Raw genomic sequence first — 18,180 nt, 5'->3', positions numbered from 1 at the left:
ATCGCATAGATCAGGTGATCTAATTATGTAAAATTTTACTAAATTAAAATCTTTATTACAACGTATTTTTGATTATATTATTTCGATGCAAATGAAAAATATATTCTATACAAGATTTGGTACATACTTATCTATACAGTATGCTCACAATGTCAAATGAAGAAACGTTAATTCATGCGTTCATGACCTCAAGGTTAGATTATTGTAATGATTTATTGGGTGGTTGTTCTTCACGCTTAATAAACAAACTCCAGCTAGTTCAAAATGCAGCAGCTAGAGTCCTTACTAGAACCAGGAAGTATGACCATATTAGCCAAACATTGTAGGTGTTCAGGTTTATTACTTATAAAGCTCTGAATGGTTTCAGTTTTTAAAAAAGCTATTATTGCACTATAGTCCTCCATGTCCGCTGCGTTCTCAAAACTCAATTTGATAATACCTAGAATATCAAAATCAACTGCAGGTGGCAGATCATTTTGCTATATACCTCCCAAACTCTGGAATAACCTACCTAACATTGTCTGGGAGGCAGACACACTCTGTCAATTTAAATCTAGATTGAAGACCCACCTCTTTAACCTGGCTTTCCGACAATTACACATTTCTAATATTCTAGGATTTGTTTAGGCTGCATTGATTAGGAAAATCCGGAACCCGGAACACTTCCCATAACACCCGATGTACTTGCTACATCGTTAGAAGAATGGCATCTACGCTAATATTAGTCTGTTTCGCTCTTATTCAGAGGTCACAGTTGCCACCAAAACCAGTCTGTATCCAGATCAGATGGTCACTGCAGTCACCCGGATCCAGTACGTATCCAGCCCAGGTGGTGGATCAGCACCCAGAAAGGACCTCTACAGCCCTGAAAGACAGCGGAGACCAGGACAACTGAGTCCCAGAGACAGATCCACAGTCAAGACCTTGTCTCCTAGACAACCACTGGGACAAGACCACAGGAAATCACAGTCTGACTTTACTGCTGCCTGGAATTGAATTGCTGGTTTCACCTGGTCAGAGCAAAATTGGCCTCCGACTGAGCCTGGTTTTTCCCAAGGTTTTTTCTCCATTCTGTCGCCGATGGAGTTTCGGTACCTTGCCGCTGTCACCTCTGGCTTGCTTAGTTGGGGACACTTAATTACCAGAATTTTCATTGACTTGATTGCACAGAGACTATTTAAACTGAACTGAGCTGGATGATGACATAATTAAATTCAATGATGAACTGCCTTTTTGCTTTATTGACACATTGTTTTCCTATTTAATGCTGTGCAGTTGCTTTGTTACAATCTATATTGTTAAAAGCACTATGTAAATAAAGGTGACTGACTTACTTAGTTACAAAGGGGGTCCGCCAATTAATGTTTGATCACAAATAATTTTTTGTAAAAAAATTTAAACATGGTATAAAACATCAAAAAGTAAATTTTAAAAATAGCAAGAGTTGAGACCCTCAGTTGATACTGTATAATATTACTAGCAAAGCAGATAGCAAATGCTCCATTGCAATTTTAGTTTGAGCTCTGGGGAATTTGAAATGTTTACAGCTGTTTTACAGCAGCAAGAAATGTAGCTAATCACATGTTTGTCGAGCTCTTGAATGCAAAGGCTAATCAAAGGTGTTCAAAAAATCAACAGCTGTGTCTGTGATTGGTTATATTGCTCAATACTACAACAATATGTTGTAAATAGAAACGTTTGATGCTCTCCAGAGCACAAACACAAAAGACAAAATTTGTTTCGCCATATCCTGTTATTACAGTTTTGAACTGGGGGTGCTGTTGACTGCGTGAGAAAATGGACGTGTGATGTGTAAGTGTGAGAAAAGTGTCAATTGCTTGAGACCTTACTTTTACCCTCATTTATTTCAGATAATCTATGATTTGACAGAAAATTTCTAATGTTATGTTTTAGTAAACTTGAAGGTCAAAATTCAAGTAAGTTTATTTTCCATCTGACAGTAAAATTAAAGTATGAATTTTTAATACATTTGAAGTCTAAATTTGCAGAATGAATTTTTTTTTTTTATTAAACAAAATGATAGGTTACTTGCGTGATCCTGGTTCTCTTTCAAGCATAATTTCGGTGTCTCACTATGGCATACGCCCCTTCCACGTATACCTCAGAAGCCCATTCCATTCCATTATGCCAGCCCCAATCGACTGGCAGATGTGACATTGTGTCAGGGTGTGGCACCCTCCCCTTGGTATCAAAGGAGCGATACAAAGTCATCACGACATTCAAAACAAGGACACCTCTTCCTCGCTTCACACAGCAAGAAGGGTGGTCTGGTAAGACACCTCACTTAATGCTATCAGAGAACTGGGAAATGCTATCACTGAGCAGTACACTGCTCTGTGTGTGTGGACTTCGGATGGGTTAAATGCAGAGCACAAATTCTGAGTATGGGTCACCATACTTGGCTGAATGTCACGTCACTTTCACTTTTTTCACTTTCACTTACATGGGGTTACTTTCAAGCTCCTGCCAACCAAAGAACTATAATAGGGCTGGTTAAGTCAACACTCAAGATCCAACACTCTGTACAACATGCGCAAACGTTTGAGCTGTAACATCCAGTTTATAGAACCTTGCAAATGAGTGTTGTGAGAACTAACTCGCTGTTTCAAAGATATCTTGTAGCATGATACAGTAACTCTCTCCAAATACAGTAACGACCCCAGATAAGTTATTGACTGTCTGGGGACTAAAACACTCTTTTCTGTGTTTAGTTTTAATCCCAGTTTCTGTAGATGTTCTAAGAGCATGGCTATGTGATCTCTCGCGTTGTGTCCGATTGAGCTGTCACCAGCCAAATGTCTACATAAGTAGCGAGATTAATGCTTTTCTCCCTGGGCGGAGTTAGGGCTGCTTCTGTACATTTCACGAATACACTTGGGCTGAGGGACAGGCCAAAGGGAAGAACTAGATATTCATATGCCACGCCAAGTAATGCAAACCTCACAAATTTCATGTGGGGTGGATATATTCTTGCATGTGTGAAAATGTGCATCAATTGAGATAAACCAATCGCCCAGGCGCACCAATCACAGAGGGGTAGAGTGGGTGAGCATACTTCATTACTGGTACTTCATTAGGTATTTTTTCAGTGCACGAAGATCTAATATGGGACAGAGAGCTCGAGTCCCTTTTTTCGGCACTAGGAAGCATCTCGAGTAAAACACAGTGACTTTCCTCAGGTGGAACCACTCTTATTGCCTTTTTGTTCAACAGGGAGGTAATCTCGTCCTGAAGAACATTTACTAATCCTTCCCGCACCTGAGAATAAATTATTCCTCTGAACTGTGGGGGACAAGTGGCAAACTGCAGTCTGTAACTGTACTGTACTGTTCTCAGCACCCAAAGGGGCTGTGTGCATTCTTGCCACTAATTTACTTACAGCATTCCGGCGCCATCGTGGGGCCGAGCCGAAAGCTAGTTTGTGTTCTGTACTGTGTATGGGCAAACATTTGGTGCTTGGACAGAGTTTATGTGGCTCACCACCTGCAGCGGAGCGATGATTCCCCGAAGTAGTGTTATGCTGTGTTCATGATAAAGTGTTTAGCAACAAAATCTGATTGCCCCTTTTTCTCAAAATCTAACGCATCCTCCTCCTCTTCCGTGCTGAGGACACAGGGAAGAGGGGTGCATACATCCAGTTGTTCACCTCACAATAGAGCTACCTTGGTGGGCAGCTCCACAGGAATGGATACCTGAGGGGCGGCAACTAGAGCAGGGCTAGCTGACATGAGGGGATCCTGGCCAGACAAACTAGCTTGGCATGCTAACAGAGGCTCTTCATGGTGAAACGCACAAAGAGACTTTCGATCGCCATATGGGCCTGTCTTTGTATGAGATCTTGTTCCCGAATGAGCAAAGCCGTGGATCTCCCGCACTAGCTAGTCTGCATAGCTGCAGCCACAGTTGTGGTACTGAACCAAACAATGAGCTGAAGTGCCGATTGAGGGGTAGGCGAAAGCGGCGTGGTGGCCAACAAATTGACTATATGTACAGTACCAAAACGATAAGCCAGCAACCAGCGTGGAGACTAGTTGATGGCTATCTGAGTCAGGAAAGATAAGGTGCTCCATTTACTTAAATGAGACAGAACAGAAATCTTTATCCAAGTCTTCAGATGTTATTTATTCTATATACTGCATAAAGGTTAAGCTTTTTACCAAAAAATATCACACAGTGATAAACAACCTGGGCAGATATGGACTTTATTAATGGCACATCTGTAACAAATAAATCACATGATAACAATAATGTTTTATAAAGAGGGTCCAGAAGACACAAAGATTTCAATCTTCAGTGCACACTTAATATTCCCTCCATGTTAATTGACATAATGCAGTTAACATGATTGACTGACAATAATTTTATGTTGTACATATTCAGAAATTAACTGCTTTACAAAAAGCTAAATAATAATTAATAATCACTTGTATTTACAGTGTAGTAAATATACTTTTCTATTTTTAACTATAATTTTTTTTTTTACTATATTAATACTATAATATAATTAATACTTTATTTTCTATACAATATAAAGGCTATTAAAAGGTTCAAATAAGCGATTGTACATTTTTAGGGAACTCTCCAGGAAACTAAATTATCCCTTCCACACTAAGAAACAACCACAAAATATGCAAACAAAAACAACTGTAAACGTAGTTAAGTAAATAAAATATAATTGAAAAAAGAATGTCACTTGGTTAATACTTTCATCTTTTAAATTTAAGACAGAAATTAGTGCTTTTAAAACAAAATAATTATGACACCACCTTTAGGCAATGTCTGTGATTTCATCAAATGTAATAAATAAATAAATAAAAACAAGAAATAGTTCTGTTATGAACAAACAAAATAAAAAATACTGGACTTTCTCTCAAACAGTGACAGTGTCAAACAGTGACAGTGAGGCGTTCAGTTTATTTTGATCCTGGCAGACACGCAGAACAGTTTCAAGAGAACCTACAGATTACCGCAAATGGCAGGTTTAGCAGGAGTGAAGAGACACGAAATGAAATACAGCACAATGTATGTCATAGGTCCAGCAGGGGCTCAACCCTGCTGTGCTGTAGGTCTCATACAATCTTTTTGATACTAGGTCTTTTAAAGCTGCCAGTGCTCTCGTTGTTTCTGGACCTGGGTGGCTGAACCTTGGCGTGTGCGTCCGCTGGCTGCCAGACCCATGGTGGTGGACAGATCCACCTTCTCTTTTTCGATTCCTGCTCAATGCAAAAACATGCATATATAAATATACAAAGCTACAAACTAAATAAAGTGTCAAGATGTCATAGCCTAAAATTTAACAGCCACTTAAAGCTTCTGTTCCTAAATTTAATGTATGGAAACTCTGTCATTAATAATTACCAGAGGTGTCAAGTAACGAAGTACAAATACTTCGTTACTGTACTTAAGTAGAAATTTGGGGTATCTATACTTTACTTGAGTGATTATTTTTCAGCCGACTTTTTACTTCTACTCCTTACATTTTGAGGCAAGTATCTGTACTTTCTACTCCTTACATTTTAAAAATAGCTTCGTTACTGCTATTTCATTTCGGCTTGTTTCCATCGCGCCATCCGGATGGAGTGAATTTGATTGTGGTTGGATGAGAAGTATAAACAAATATATTCCGACACCCTATTGGTCTGTACGCGATCCATCGCACCTGCACGTGACACAAATCACATCACAGTCCAGCCAGGACATAGACAGTTTTGGGTTCGTTTATCAAAAAATATATTTCTTAAAAGTAGGGTTGGGTATGGAACCGGTATCCGATCGCCTCAGAGTCAGTCCGCTTAAATTTCACATGAAACCAGCGTCAGACCGGTCTTCTCCCGTCTTTCAGCGCGCTCTTCAATCCACAGAGCAAAGACCACGAACGGAGCAGCGCATGCGCACTTAAACAAACAGAGGACACAAGGTGTGTGTTAATCGATAGATTGTTAGAATATCCATATCTGTGCAGTTCTTTGTCATAAATACAGTTTACAAAAGGTCACGAGGTAGCAGTCGGTTTCTCATCTGTAAAGTTTTCGCTCATCACACCACAGCCGTTTCCTCCAGCGAAAATCTAGCCCTTAACACATATGAACGAACACATACTTTGATTGCACTTACTTAAATATACTTAATTTAATCATACGTACTTTATACATACACTACTGTGCAAAAGTCTTAGACACTTTAGTATTTTCACTTAAAAGAATGGTGTTCGGACAGTTATTTATATATTTTGCTGTAGTGTGTCAGTATAAAATATCAGTTTACATTTCAAAACATTAATTTTGCCGTTGTCAGACTGCTTGTGCATTCAAAATCGCACTAGATTATTATTAAAATTAATGGCAAACTGATATTTCCTATTGACACACTACAGCAAAAAATATAAATAACTGGCTTAAAACCCTTTTTGGGGAGAAAATACTAATTTTTCCATAAGACTTTTGAGCAGTACTGTATTTTAAAAACGACACTGTTGCTACTTTATAAAGAATGACCATACAGTAATTCACAGAACTGATTTAAGACAGTGACAGACAGCACTCATCTTAACTAAATATCAGAGTGAGTGACAGAGATACAGTAGAAACATTATGTGTGGTTTTGTATTAAATAATGACCCAGATTGTGAAATACGTTTATTAGCCTTAGATTAAGGGAAGCACAATTTGCACAACAAGCTATGGATTTATTTTAAATATTTGTAATGTTCTTTAAAGTTATCCATAGTTTTTTTTGTGGTTCTTTTTTTTAAAGTATCGGTTCAGGCACCGTTTAGGAGCCGGTACCGTTTTAAAAGTATTGAAAAGGCACTGGACCCTACTTAAAAGTTATTATTTCTCACTGGATCATTTACCAAATGAGTGCTTTTTCTTCGTCCTCCACAAATTAAGCTACTGTAGGTAGTTCGGTAGCGAGACATTTTAATAAATTAGCGTTTTCGATTGACAATGCGATTGACAATGTTGTGATAAGTAGGCTATACCAACTTTGAAACTCGTTACCCCCCGAACAATGGACATAGCAGACGTATGTACCGAATACAAGAAGCTATCAATCAAGAAAGTATCAGGATTATGATTTCTTTTTCATTTTTAGTTTTTGATTAATCACTTGGATTAATCATTAATTTTGACAGCACTATAATGTTTACTGTAAATAGACAACCATACAAGTGTAATTGTTACTAAGCCTGCACCAATGTTCTTGTCCATTGCCCTCACAGATTCCTGCAGCTAAGCTTGGATGTACATTTACATTCCATTAAGGGTTATTGATGACATACCTCTAAAGTTTGACTTTTTGCACCATAACAATACTTATTGGCAACTAGTCATCATATCTCTAGTCCTTTAATGTATTTGCATTGTACTAAAGTGCGTTCATTTTAAATGGGCATATATGCGGCTGAGGAAGACCTGAAGGTCGAAACGTTGCTTGATTAAATTCCTCTGGAGCAGTAGTTTTCAGTGTTCAGACTTCACTTCTTTATTTGTCTATATCATTTAGTTGTCTTGCACCTGTGTCCTAATTGGATGTTTGGGATGTGCACACCATTTTTGTATTTTCATATATGCGGATGAAACAGGAAGCCTAGTGCATCCCAAATTTTTCAACATGAAAATTTTAATATAACATTATAGTCATTATGGCCTATTGCCTTTAGAAAAATGTTTTTTGAGGCGGTGGGGTAGTACACAATAGGCCCTTGTGGTGCGGCCTAAGCTTTTGTTCTTAATGGCATTTTTTTCCCCTTACATTACTTTTACTTTTATACTTTAAGTAGTTTTTTAAACCAGTACTTTTACACTTTTACTTGAGTAAAAAGCTTGAGTTGATACTTCAACTTCTACATAGTCTTTTTAAACCCTAGTATCTATACTTCTACTTGAGTAATGAATGCCAGTACTTTTGACACCACTGATAATTACTCACCTTTATGTTGTTCCAAACCTATAAGACCTTTTTCGTCTTTGGAACATAAATGTAGATATTTTTGACGAAATCCAAGAGCTTTCTGACCCTGCATAGACTGTCACGGTCAAGGCACTGAAAGGTAGTAAGGATATTGTTAAAATCCATTTGACATCAGTGGTTCAACCGTAATTTTATGACGCTACAAGAATACTTTCTGTATGCAAAGAAAACTAAAATAACTTTATAAAAAAAATATGGTTGAAGTGCTGATGTCCTTACTACCTTTATGAGCCTTGAATGTAGTTGTTTTGCTCTCTACGCAAGGTCAGAAATGTAATCAAAATAGCTTAATTTGTGTTCTGAGGATGAACAAAGGTCATACAGGTTTGGATCGCTATGAGGTGGAGCAATTAATGACAGAATTTTCATTTTTGTTTGATCACTTTAAGTGTACAGGTGCTGGTCATATAATTAGAATATCATCAAAAAGTTGATTTCATTAATTCCATTCAAAAAGTGAAACTTGTATATTATATTCATTAATTACACATAGACTGATATATTTCAAATGTTTATTTCTTTTAATTTTGATGATTATAACTGACAACTAAGGAAAATCCCAAATTCAGTATCTCAAAAAATTAGAATATTGTGAAAAGGTTCAATATTGAAGACTGGTGCCACACTCTCATCAGCTAATTAACACAAAATACCTGCAAAGGCCTTTAAATGGTCTCTCAGTCTAATTCTGTAGGCTTGGAGATATATCGGTCAACCACTAGTTTACTCATGGCGTCATGGATAAAGTAACACTGTCTAACCAACTGTCACCTTTTGTAAATCTCTTCTAAACAAACAACAACTTGCACTGGTTAGACTGGGCCACATCAACCTCAAATATGTTCTGACTGATGATTTTATGCTTGTTTTTGTTTAAAAATGTGGACACAAACTGTAGTTTGAAACTTCTGCACTGCACTTGGTTAAGTCAGTGTGGGAGGGTTCGTCTGCTGCAAAGTAAGAGTTTAAATATAAACTACCGAGCACAGGACAGGATGCAGAGAGACTGAAAAATGGAGGTTAAAACGAAGCAGGAAGTGTGAGACAGAGAACTTAACGCTTACGTGATCAGCTTTTTTCTTCTAGCCAGCTTTCAAAAAGTGACAATCATGCTTGATCTGCGAAAAACATTTCTGACAGAGAGACAGTAAGAGTCTCTTTTATATCAACCTGGTGTATGCTGGGAGGTGGCCAGTAAGGTCAATGCTGAGCTGGCTCTGGACAGGTGGAGGGTATAGAGAGGTGGGTGTGCGCAGACCTTCCTCGCCCATTTCCTCATCTATGCCCAGCAGATAGGTGTCAATCAGTGCATCCAGAAACTTGACAATCAGCTCCAGATAGTCTGGGAACTGAGTTTGCTCTGGAACAAAGAGAAGCTCATGTTTCTGAAGATAATAAAGAATCATATCATCTTCATCCATTAAATGTGTTCATTCTAAAACTCTGGGAAAGTAACTGATTATAGTCAATGTTTTCCTTTGTTGCATATTGAGAGCAAATTCAGTGTCACATACCTTAGAGAGAGGACCACCAAACTTTCAGAGTCCATTAAACCCAAAAAGCTGTGGAGGTAAGTGAAGGAAAAGTAAAAAGTAAATATATTGTCCTCCAGTCACACACACTGACCACTCTTTCAGCCACATTCACAGACTCTGACATCCACAGATCAAATGAAAATCATGTTGACTCTGTTCAATCATCAAACTAAACCCAAAACAATGTTTAGACTCTGATAGCAGTTCTACAGAAGTGTACATGTGGAGTAGAGGTGTGTGCTGCTTTACTTTGCAGATAAGACGTCTGGTACGGAGGTGACGACTCTTCATGATAAACTACACTCTGCACAAGTCCATGGACTGGGTCCTGACACAGCGAGTCCAGGAGGTTGTGACTGAAACACAAGTCAACATACAACAAATAAGAGCCACAGGAAGCGACGTGCAAGACTTCAGAGGAACAGAAAATTATTTTTAAAAAAGTAACAAATATTTAAATTGTATATGCAAACAATTCTGTGAATGAGGATGTGAAACTAATGTTCTTTATTCATTCTGAGAAAGAAAGACATTACCAGTACTGCAAGAACCAGTGCCTGGATCTGTAGGATCTGTAAGAACTTCCTTATTTAGCAGGATATTGGACTCAGACACAGAGTTCACAGGTGGTGAAACGAGATTCTTGGGGTTTCTTTTGAGAGAAAACAAAAACTTATGAATGGATACAAACAACTGAGAATCCTTTCACTTGTTTGTCACCCTGACCAATTTCATATTCGTTTTCAGCCACTCTTCTCATCTTGCGCAGTGTTGTGATACCAGATTCCATTTCAGGCCTCTTCGGCTGTCTGACATCAGGGGGTTAAAACTTTTTCTGGTACCAAAGAGCATGAAAAAATATAAGATCATAACAACCACTAATACAAACTTATCTAATGATAAGACATATATTTATGACATAATGCAAAATGGAGTTACCTACAAACTTCTTGCTGTTGACCTGGGAAGGTTCCCCCATGTCCCGGCTCAAGGATTTATGTGTTCTTGGGCTGATCTGCACCACTATGGGGTACTGGGCCACCAAGTACTGCTCTGAGGCCTTTGGGGATACCCACAGTTGGCTTTCCCGCAGCGTTCTGGATTACAAAGATCATGATTTCTGAACTAAGAGGCAAAAATTCGGCATTTTACACAAGGTGATAGTGTATTCTGCTGTCTAGGTGGTACCTGCAGCTTGGATCCTCATGATGTACGGAGTATTTATCCATGGGAACATTCTCCATGTTAACATCAGAGAGGAGCAACCACTTCCTGTCTTTCAGGCTGCAACGCCTTCACATTTCCTCTGACACTGGACGGAGAGCTATTCAGATGCACATACACAAACGGTACCCACTCCAATGAACCATAAATAACTCACATAACGTCATAAACGAGAGAAGACAGAGAAAGGGGAGATAGCAGTGGTTTCCTTACCACCCAGATATGTTACGCTCTGTGTTCACCTCAAACTTATCACAGTTCAGGTGTTTTCCAACCCAGGCCAACAATATGTGCAGGTTACGGATGGTGCGTGCCACTGTGGTGGGAGAATGGTGTCTGAACCCTGCCAAAACCAAACAAAAATATGATAGTTTCCCAACAAACACATGCAACGTTAAATAGTTTTGCATAAAACCCACTCAATACCTTTCAACAGGTGCCCGACCAAAGCGAAATTAAAGTTGCCATTGAGACAAGCAAAATGGTCCATCTGTTTCCAGTGCCTTTCCAGAGGTTGGTGAATCTCCATAAAAACCCCTTTAGGATTCTGAGAGATAGACAAAACAAATCAGTCAAATATTCTTTAATATGAAAATAGCATGCTACAATGTAATCTTCATAATAATTACCCTATGTTCAAGTGTATGTGTCAACCATGATTAATTTCGTCTGTAACCGAAGTTGGCTAGCAATGGGTGGTGGTTGGAATACGTATGTTTGTATATGTGCTACAATTTGACATGTGAGAGTGAGATATTAGAACCTTGTCATTGAAGACTCGCAGACTATCGAGTGTGTGTAGGTTCTGTTCCAGCAGAGTACAGATTCACCTCATCCAACTGCAGCACAGCCACAGTGACCTAGAACAGGGCTTTGTGTACTGGTGAGTCCTGAGCGACACCGCATAGAGAAACAAGTCACACATTCTCTCACACACACAGTCATATTTAGAAGAACACTGTTATTTGAGACCTTGTTGAGCAGAGGCTGTAGTTTAGTGAGGGCAATGACGGCTAGCTGTTACAGTTATCAGGACCATTCCGGCAGCTCTCCAAACCCTGAGAAAAGGCCTTGCTCAGGATCAGTAGGATTTGTTTAATTTGAGTGTGTGTGACCCGTTTACTGATGCAACCAAACACCACAAGAGCCCTCGGCTGCAGGGACGGATTGTATTGAAATGCAAACCTGCACATTAAACACACACGTCATGAATCTTACTTGAACACATAACAGTGAACTTAAACTTCAGTTTATAAGTAAGTTATTTCAAAATTCATTAATACAGAGCAGAGTTTACATACTTCTGTGCCAGATCGGTTTACTGGTCCAGCCATTTACAACCTGGAATTTCCCTTATACGTGCCTAAAACACAAAGGGAAAACCCAGTCAAAACCCTTTTACACACTTTATGTGATGCTTTACAGCAAGCAGAGAAATATATAGGGAAATGAAACAAACAGATGCATAACATTTGATCCTCATTTTAAGGTTTGAGTATTAAACCAAGTGTTTTAACCAAAAAAACATTTCCTGTGAACACAGAGGAGTTACTGTTAACAGAACTGCTAGCAATTTCTTGAAAGAACACTGCAAAACCATCCTAAAGCAGCCATGTGATCAGCTAGAGACAAAAAAGGAGGAAAATCTGACCACGCCCAAAGCCACGGCCCAAGCGCTCATTATAAAAAACATCTTTTAATGCGCTAAAATATATCTTTGTATATTTAGTTTAGAAACATTACAATTATAAATGATTTTGTACAAAAAAATATATATATTACAAGTACAAAAAAAAAAGTTTTATATTTTAATATTATAAAATGTAATGCTATTCCTGTGATGCAAAGCAGAATTTTCTGAGCTTTTAGAAATCATTACAATTTATTTGACTCAAGAAACATTTCTGATTAATATCAATGTTTTGCTTTTTCATATTTTGTGTGGAAATGGTGATACACTTTATTTTTGTGGATTTTTTATAAATAAGTTTAATGAACAGCATTTATTTGCATTTATCAAATATATTCATTCAATTTGTTAATGCATTTATTAAATTTAAATCATTTTAAATGTCCTCACTTTATTCATCAAGGAGAACTCTGTCAGACTTACAGTAGATGCAACACCTGTTTGGTCTCCTCTGCAGAGCAGAAGAACAAGACACTTCAGATCCATCAAAACATCTCTCTAGGCCAAAAATGTCATCTTACAGCTGAAACTCAGCTGGGAGCATGTGCAGAAGGAGTGGATAATGTTGATAACCAGGCCATGTGTGGATGCCCACAGAGAAAGAGACTCCTTGGCCACCAGCAGGGTCACAACATGGAAGAGGTAGGGCAGGTGGGCTGCAACCTCCGGAGAGTTGTTGAAGGACAACATGAGCATGTACCTGGCCAGGATAGCGATATCATCCCACATCAGGTGCTGCTCCAATGTTGGTGTGGGTGATAGACACATTTTATAGATGATTTTACACAAAATTTTTACACTAAAAATAATAAACATTCAATTAAATAAAGCTTAAAAAAAACTAAATACAATGTTGAATATTCAACATTATATAAATAGGTTAAAATAGTTGAAAAACTTATAACTGCTGCCTTGGCAACTAACTGAAAATTAGTAGAAGTACTAAAATTACGGAAACTAAAACGTAAAAAAAAAATATGTAAAAAAAAAAATATGTACAGTATAATAAATGTATGCTTATTTATGAGTAATTGTAAATATTTAGATCCGCTGTAAGTATTTACTTGACCACTCAGTGTCAACTGTAGGTCAATTCTAAGAATCACATTCTTGGGCGTCATAAGTGTTATCATGGTTGCTAGGGAACCAGAGGCCTGTTCTGTCAATTTTGAGGTAAAAGGTGCCATTTTGGGGGAAGGGTCCATATACCCTTTGGTTAAATGAGGAGACGTTAGATATTATTTGTTAAATTTAACAAATAGTTGTGAGTCTGAATGGTCCAAATGCTATAGAGAGAGAGAGAGAGAGAGAGAGAGAGAGAGAGAGAGCACAATACACAAAGGAAGACAGAAGAAAACACATTTCCTTTTTCTCATTGAAAAAAAATGTTTAAACTTTTTTTAAAAACAAAGGATTGTTCTGACTGGAAATTTTTGAAGAATTTATTTGAATGAATTATTCAGATGTTAAGTTTGTCTGGTTCACAGAACCCAGCTGAGCACAATGAACCAACCAAAAGCCCATGATCACTATCTCTCATGACAAAGTGAGAGAAATAGAAACAGACGAGGTGGTTCAAGAGAGAAAGAACAAAAGCGAGAGAGATAGAAACCAAGCAAACCACATCTGATTCTCACAGTGCTTCTATAATTAGAGCTGCTGTTACAGCATCACATCATGTAACATCTTTATCGTTGCTTTTTACATGTTCATAAACGTTCTTAAAATTTGGAACTCAGCCTGTTTTTCTAGTCTTAATGTAGGAAAAACAGTCTTCTAAAAGCTGAACTCACAAAGTGTGTCCGTGTGTGTATGTAAGTCACCTTGCCAGACACCAGTTTTACATTACCAGAAGCCAAAGCCACTGCTGTGTCTGCCATCACTTCAGCTTTGATGGATCCGAGGCTTTTCGTTGCACTGGTTTTAATAAAACGATCCAGAACTACATCAAGTAGATCTGTTATCTGAAGACACAGGAAGTTGCCATCAGCTCAACATAGATGCTCTCTCTAAACTGTAAGTATAAATCTTTAAGGAAGTGAGTGCTACATAAATACGACTGAAAGAACTGCAAACAGCAATCCATTATGTACATGGTTTCATTATGCAGCTCTTCATAAGCCTAAACACCCCGCAGCAAAACCCAAAATAAAATTCCCTCAAAGCATATGCCACATAAATACAATTCAGTTCTGTTACCTGTCCCAGGCTTCCCCAGATCTTGGCCTGAATGAATGGATACATCTGCTTTTGGTTGATTGTCATGGTAATGAGTTTGTCCAGAATGGCAGTGGCTCATTGGTGCTTGGCATCGTCGCTGTGCTTGCAGCATACCAGGTTCAGCAGCCAGGGAGTAATGTACTCTAAACACAGGTGCTTTAGTTATTGGTTACCAGAACACTTCTTAACTCCATATTTGTCTCTCTAGTGAAACTATTAGCAATCTTAAAAATAATGGTTCTTTATTGGCATCTATGGTTCCTTAAATAACCTTCCAGTTCTTTATTGTGGAAAAAGTTTCTTAAGATTTTTAAAGTGTTCTTTTACACTACCAATAAAATGGTTAAGAATTATTTACAAAGTCACTTTAAGACAAGTCATGTCACTTGGCGGCCATCTTTGAAACACCTCTTGGGCATCCAAGTGCAGCTCCTGGGCCCTATTTTAACGATCTGAAACGCAAGTGTCAAAGCGCAAAGCGCAAGTAACTTTGTGGGCGGGTCTCGGCGCTGTTGCTATTTTCCCGGCGGGATAAATGGCTCTTGCGCCCGGCGCAAATCTAAAATGGGTTGGTCTGAAGTAGCTTCATTATTCATAGGTGTGGTTTGGGCGTAACGTGAAATAAACCAATCAGAGCGTCATCCAACATTCCCTTTAAAAGCAGGTGCGCAAGTTCCATTATGGATTGCTATTATTATGGCGTATTTACCAGGCGCACGCCAGGAGCGGTTCACAGCCGAGGAGACTGATGTTCTTGTAAGAGCAGTGAAAGACAGAGAAGTTGTGATGTATGGGGATGGGAGAAACCCACCCAAAATAGCGTCGGTAAAAAAGGCGTGGGAGGAAATAGCCACAATTGTTTCATCGATTTTTTTTTCCTGGTTCCTGACGGACAAACCAATTTGTCAGATGTCCTTATATACATATATGACCTCAAACATGTCTGATCCTTAATTACTACAATTAGCCTGAATAATTTGTAAGCTAGATTTATGCCTATTTTTTCACATCTTCGTGGCACACCACAATGATTTCCGTCATCTCATGTGTTAATATTTTTTAGTGTAACAGTTTATGATTTGCAAAAATAACTGTTGCATCTGTGTAGATTACATGAGCAAAGTGTATGCGCGTTGTGCACGCTATACATTATGGTCAAGCATGCGCCCTTAAAATAGCATAATGAACAACGCGCAACGCGCCACTGACTTTAGACTAGGTTTTTTCTGGTCAGTGGCGCAAATGTTTAATGGAACAGCAAAATAGCACCAGGGATTGTTTGCGCCGGAACACGCCTCCTTTTTTTGCGCTGAACCGCCCAGGGAGCGCAAGTTCATTCACTAGTTTAGCGACGTGCGTCTGTGGAGGGAAAAGCGCGCTTTGCGCGGGTGCAAAATAGGAATGACACATGCGTCGGTGTACAAAGTCAATTGCGCTGGGTGCAAGATAGGGCCCCCTATCTCTTTGAATGGGAAACATCAAATTCTCCCAAACTGTTCACTAAGCTTGGGATTAAATTTCATATCTGAAATCATCCAAGAAATATGACAACAACTGTGTCATAAATGTTGTTACTTTTGCTCAAATAGCGTTATTTCGAAATATAGCTTATTTCTCAGGCTAGATCAGCCAGTGCGCATGTATCAGAGTGGTGACTTTTTCTATAGCAACTGGGATGCTTCTAACGGATTGTGCAGTGATGTGCTGACTTTACTGATTAGTGATTGGCTCTTTCATTTGGGAGGCAGGTCTTTCTACGATTGAGCGGCCATATTGAGTGTAGCATTTATCCGCATTCAAAACTATACAATTGACATCTTGGGTATTCTATAGTCTTGACTGAAAGGTTATTTGAGGAACCAACAATGGTTCTTCTATGGCGTTACTGCAAAAACCCAACAGTTATATAGGAAACTGTGGTATATAATATGGGAACTTCCTAGGAGGGCTTCAAGGCAAAACAGAAAATGCAATTAATGGTCTGAAATGGCTAGAGGACCTCAAGAGTCTTTTGAGAGTTTAATTGAGGGCTTAATGGGGCACTAACTGGACTTGCTGAAGCCAGAGATACACTCTTCCAGGAACTCCAGGGTCAGTTGAGGCTCATTAGCTGCTAGAGTCTTGCTAATGGACACGATGAAGAGAGTATTATTGGCAGGGATGCAGAGGCCGGGTGTCTCCAGCAGTTGGCCTTCAATCTTTAGGTTTAAGGTGCAAGTTAAGGCACACAGGAGGTTGTAAGCTACAGACCTTTAAACAAAACAGAGACGGATATATTCAGAAATGAATACACTAGTGTTGATATAAATACGTTTGATGGTTTTAGATGACTGATCACCTAAAACTAGGGTCAGAGCTTCCTAGGTTGAGGAGGGCGATGTGGAGAAGTGTTCCCGGAATGTCTTTGGGCCTGATCTTGGTGTGCTGGGGGATGGAATCTGGCTGAGAGAGCTCCCAATGTGTATGGATGTGGATAATCGAGTGAACTATGCTCTCACACTCCTGGTGCATGAAGGTCAACAGCGTGCCCTGGTTAGCAATGGTCAGCATGAACTGATTTTCATCCACTAGGCAGATCTCCTCGATCTCTGAAGCACAGTAGATGTCATTGAGGAAGACAGACTGACCCAAGACTCGTGTTCTTTCGGCTGAGGTCACATGCACTGCTGTACTCTCCACCTGGAGCAAAGACAGAAGTAGACATATTGTGACAAAACAAAAAAAGATGAAACCGAGCTGTAAGAAGAGGTGTTCATCTTTTTTCATAAACCTTAATGGACATTTTGCTGTCTTTGTGGGCCAGTTTTAAGGCATTGTGAAAGACCTTCAGGTCTTCTTCCAGTGCAAGAGTAGCTGTCGGAAACTTCTGTTGCTCAGGTTCCACATACTGTACTCAACCAGCTGTGAGGGCAAGTCAATGAACAGTAACTTCTTGCTGCCTTTGAGACCTGTCAGCAGTCTCTCATGGTACATGGTGTATTCTCGTACCCATGTGTTACAGTTATAGATGTAGATGGCGGCCACATTCTTGTAAGCAAATCCTGGAAAAACAACAAATAATTTGGAGAGGAAGTTTGTCTTGAAGCGGTTGCTCTAACCAGCATGTGTCATGTCCACTACAAGCTCATTTGATTTGGCGTGGTATGGTTAGAGTGCGAGAAGGAGATGGCATATGAATAAATCCCCATTAATCTGTCCCGTCTTGAACCTATGAGGAAGAGGAAAACAGACAAAATGTAAACAAAGTCCTGCAAACCCATCGAATGCTTGTCATAAAAGTTTAAAGGTTATAAAAACAGACTAAATGTCAAAACAAACTGTAATTGTGAATTCCACATGACATACATTGGTTTATGATTTACAAAAAATGCAGTCTAATAAGGTCTTTGTGCATATAACTAGCCTTAAATAAATGTGACAAAAGCCACAAGATGACTTTAGCCACACAGCGGTTCATTTGCATGTCTAATATAAGAGCCCAAACAGAAGTGAAACAACAGACAGGAAACTCATCAC

The 18,180-nt window shown here is 38.9% G+C and overlaps 1 protein-coding gene across 5 annotated transcripts; it reads right to left on the bottom strand.

Moving 5' to 3' along the window:
• Positions 1 to 4,206: 4,206 nt before the first annotated feature.
• Positions 4,207 to 18,080, bottom strand: LOC127966537 (neurofibromin). 5 transcript variants are annotated; one of them, XR_008155638.1, is made up of 18 exons: positions 17,435 to 18,080; positions 17,003 to 17,343; positions 16,712 to 16,914; positions 14,644 to 14,807; positions 12,868 to 14,408; positions 12,056 to 12,117; positions 11,727 to 11,939; positions 11,518 to 11,644; positions 11,181 to 11,301; positions 10,968 to 11,097; positions 10,719 to 10,854; positions 10,470 to 10,627; positions 10,257 to 10,365; positions 10,067 to 10,182; positions 9,780 to 9,886; positions 9,510 to 9,557; positions 9,166 to 9,355; positions 4,207 to 5,234 (listed from the first exon to the last, which is right to left on the bottom strand). XR_008155638.1 is itself a non-coding variant. In XM_052567589.1 (3 exons), the coding sequence occupies exons 1-3, from the start codon at positions 17,444 to 17,446 to the stop codon at positions 16,707 to 16,709; spliced, it is 561 nt and encodes a 186-aa protein (XP_052423549.1). In that variant the 5' UTR covers positions 17,447 to 18,080; the 3' UTR covers positions 16,126 to 16,706. The 5 variants fall into 5 exon arrangements, 1 of the variants encoding a protein (XP_052423549.1); XR_008155639.1 differs by having other exon boundaries at positions 9,780 to 9,858; positions 11,518 to 11,939; XR_008155641.1 differs by having other exon boundaries at positions 10,474 to 10,627; positions 11,518 to 11,939.
• Positions 18,081 to 18,180: the final 100 nt, after the last annotated feature.

This window comes from Carassius gibelio, chromosome B10, assembly GCF_023724105.1.
Source record: "Carassius gibelio isolate Cgi1373 ecotype wild population from Czech Republic chromosome B10, carGib1.2-hapl.c, whole genome shotgun sequence".
Lineage (NCBI taxonomy): Eukaryota > Metazoa > Chordata > Actinopteri > Cypriniformes > Cyprinidae > Carassius > Carassius gibelio.
This window is presented reverse-complemented; position numbering and strand designations above follow the sequence as displayed.

Excerpts from the sequence above, each read along its gene's own strand:
- LOC127966537 (XM_052567589.1), bottom strand. Across the intron at positions 16,915-17,002 it reads AGCTCTGACCCTAGTTTTAG|GTCTGTAGCTTACAACCTCC; the intron begins GTGATCAGTCAT and ends TTTTGTTTAAAG.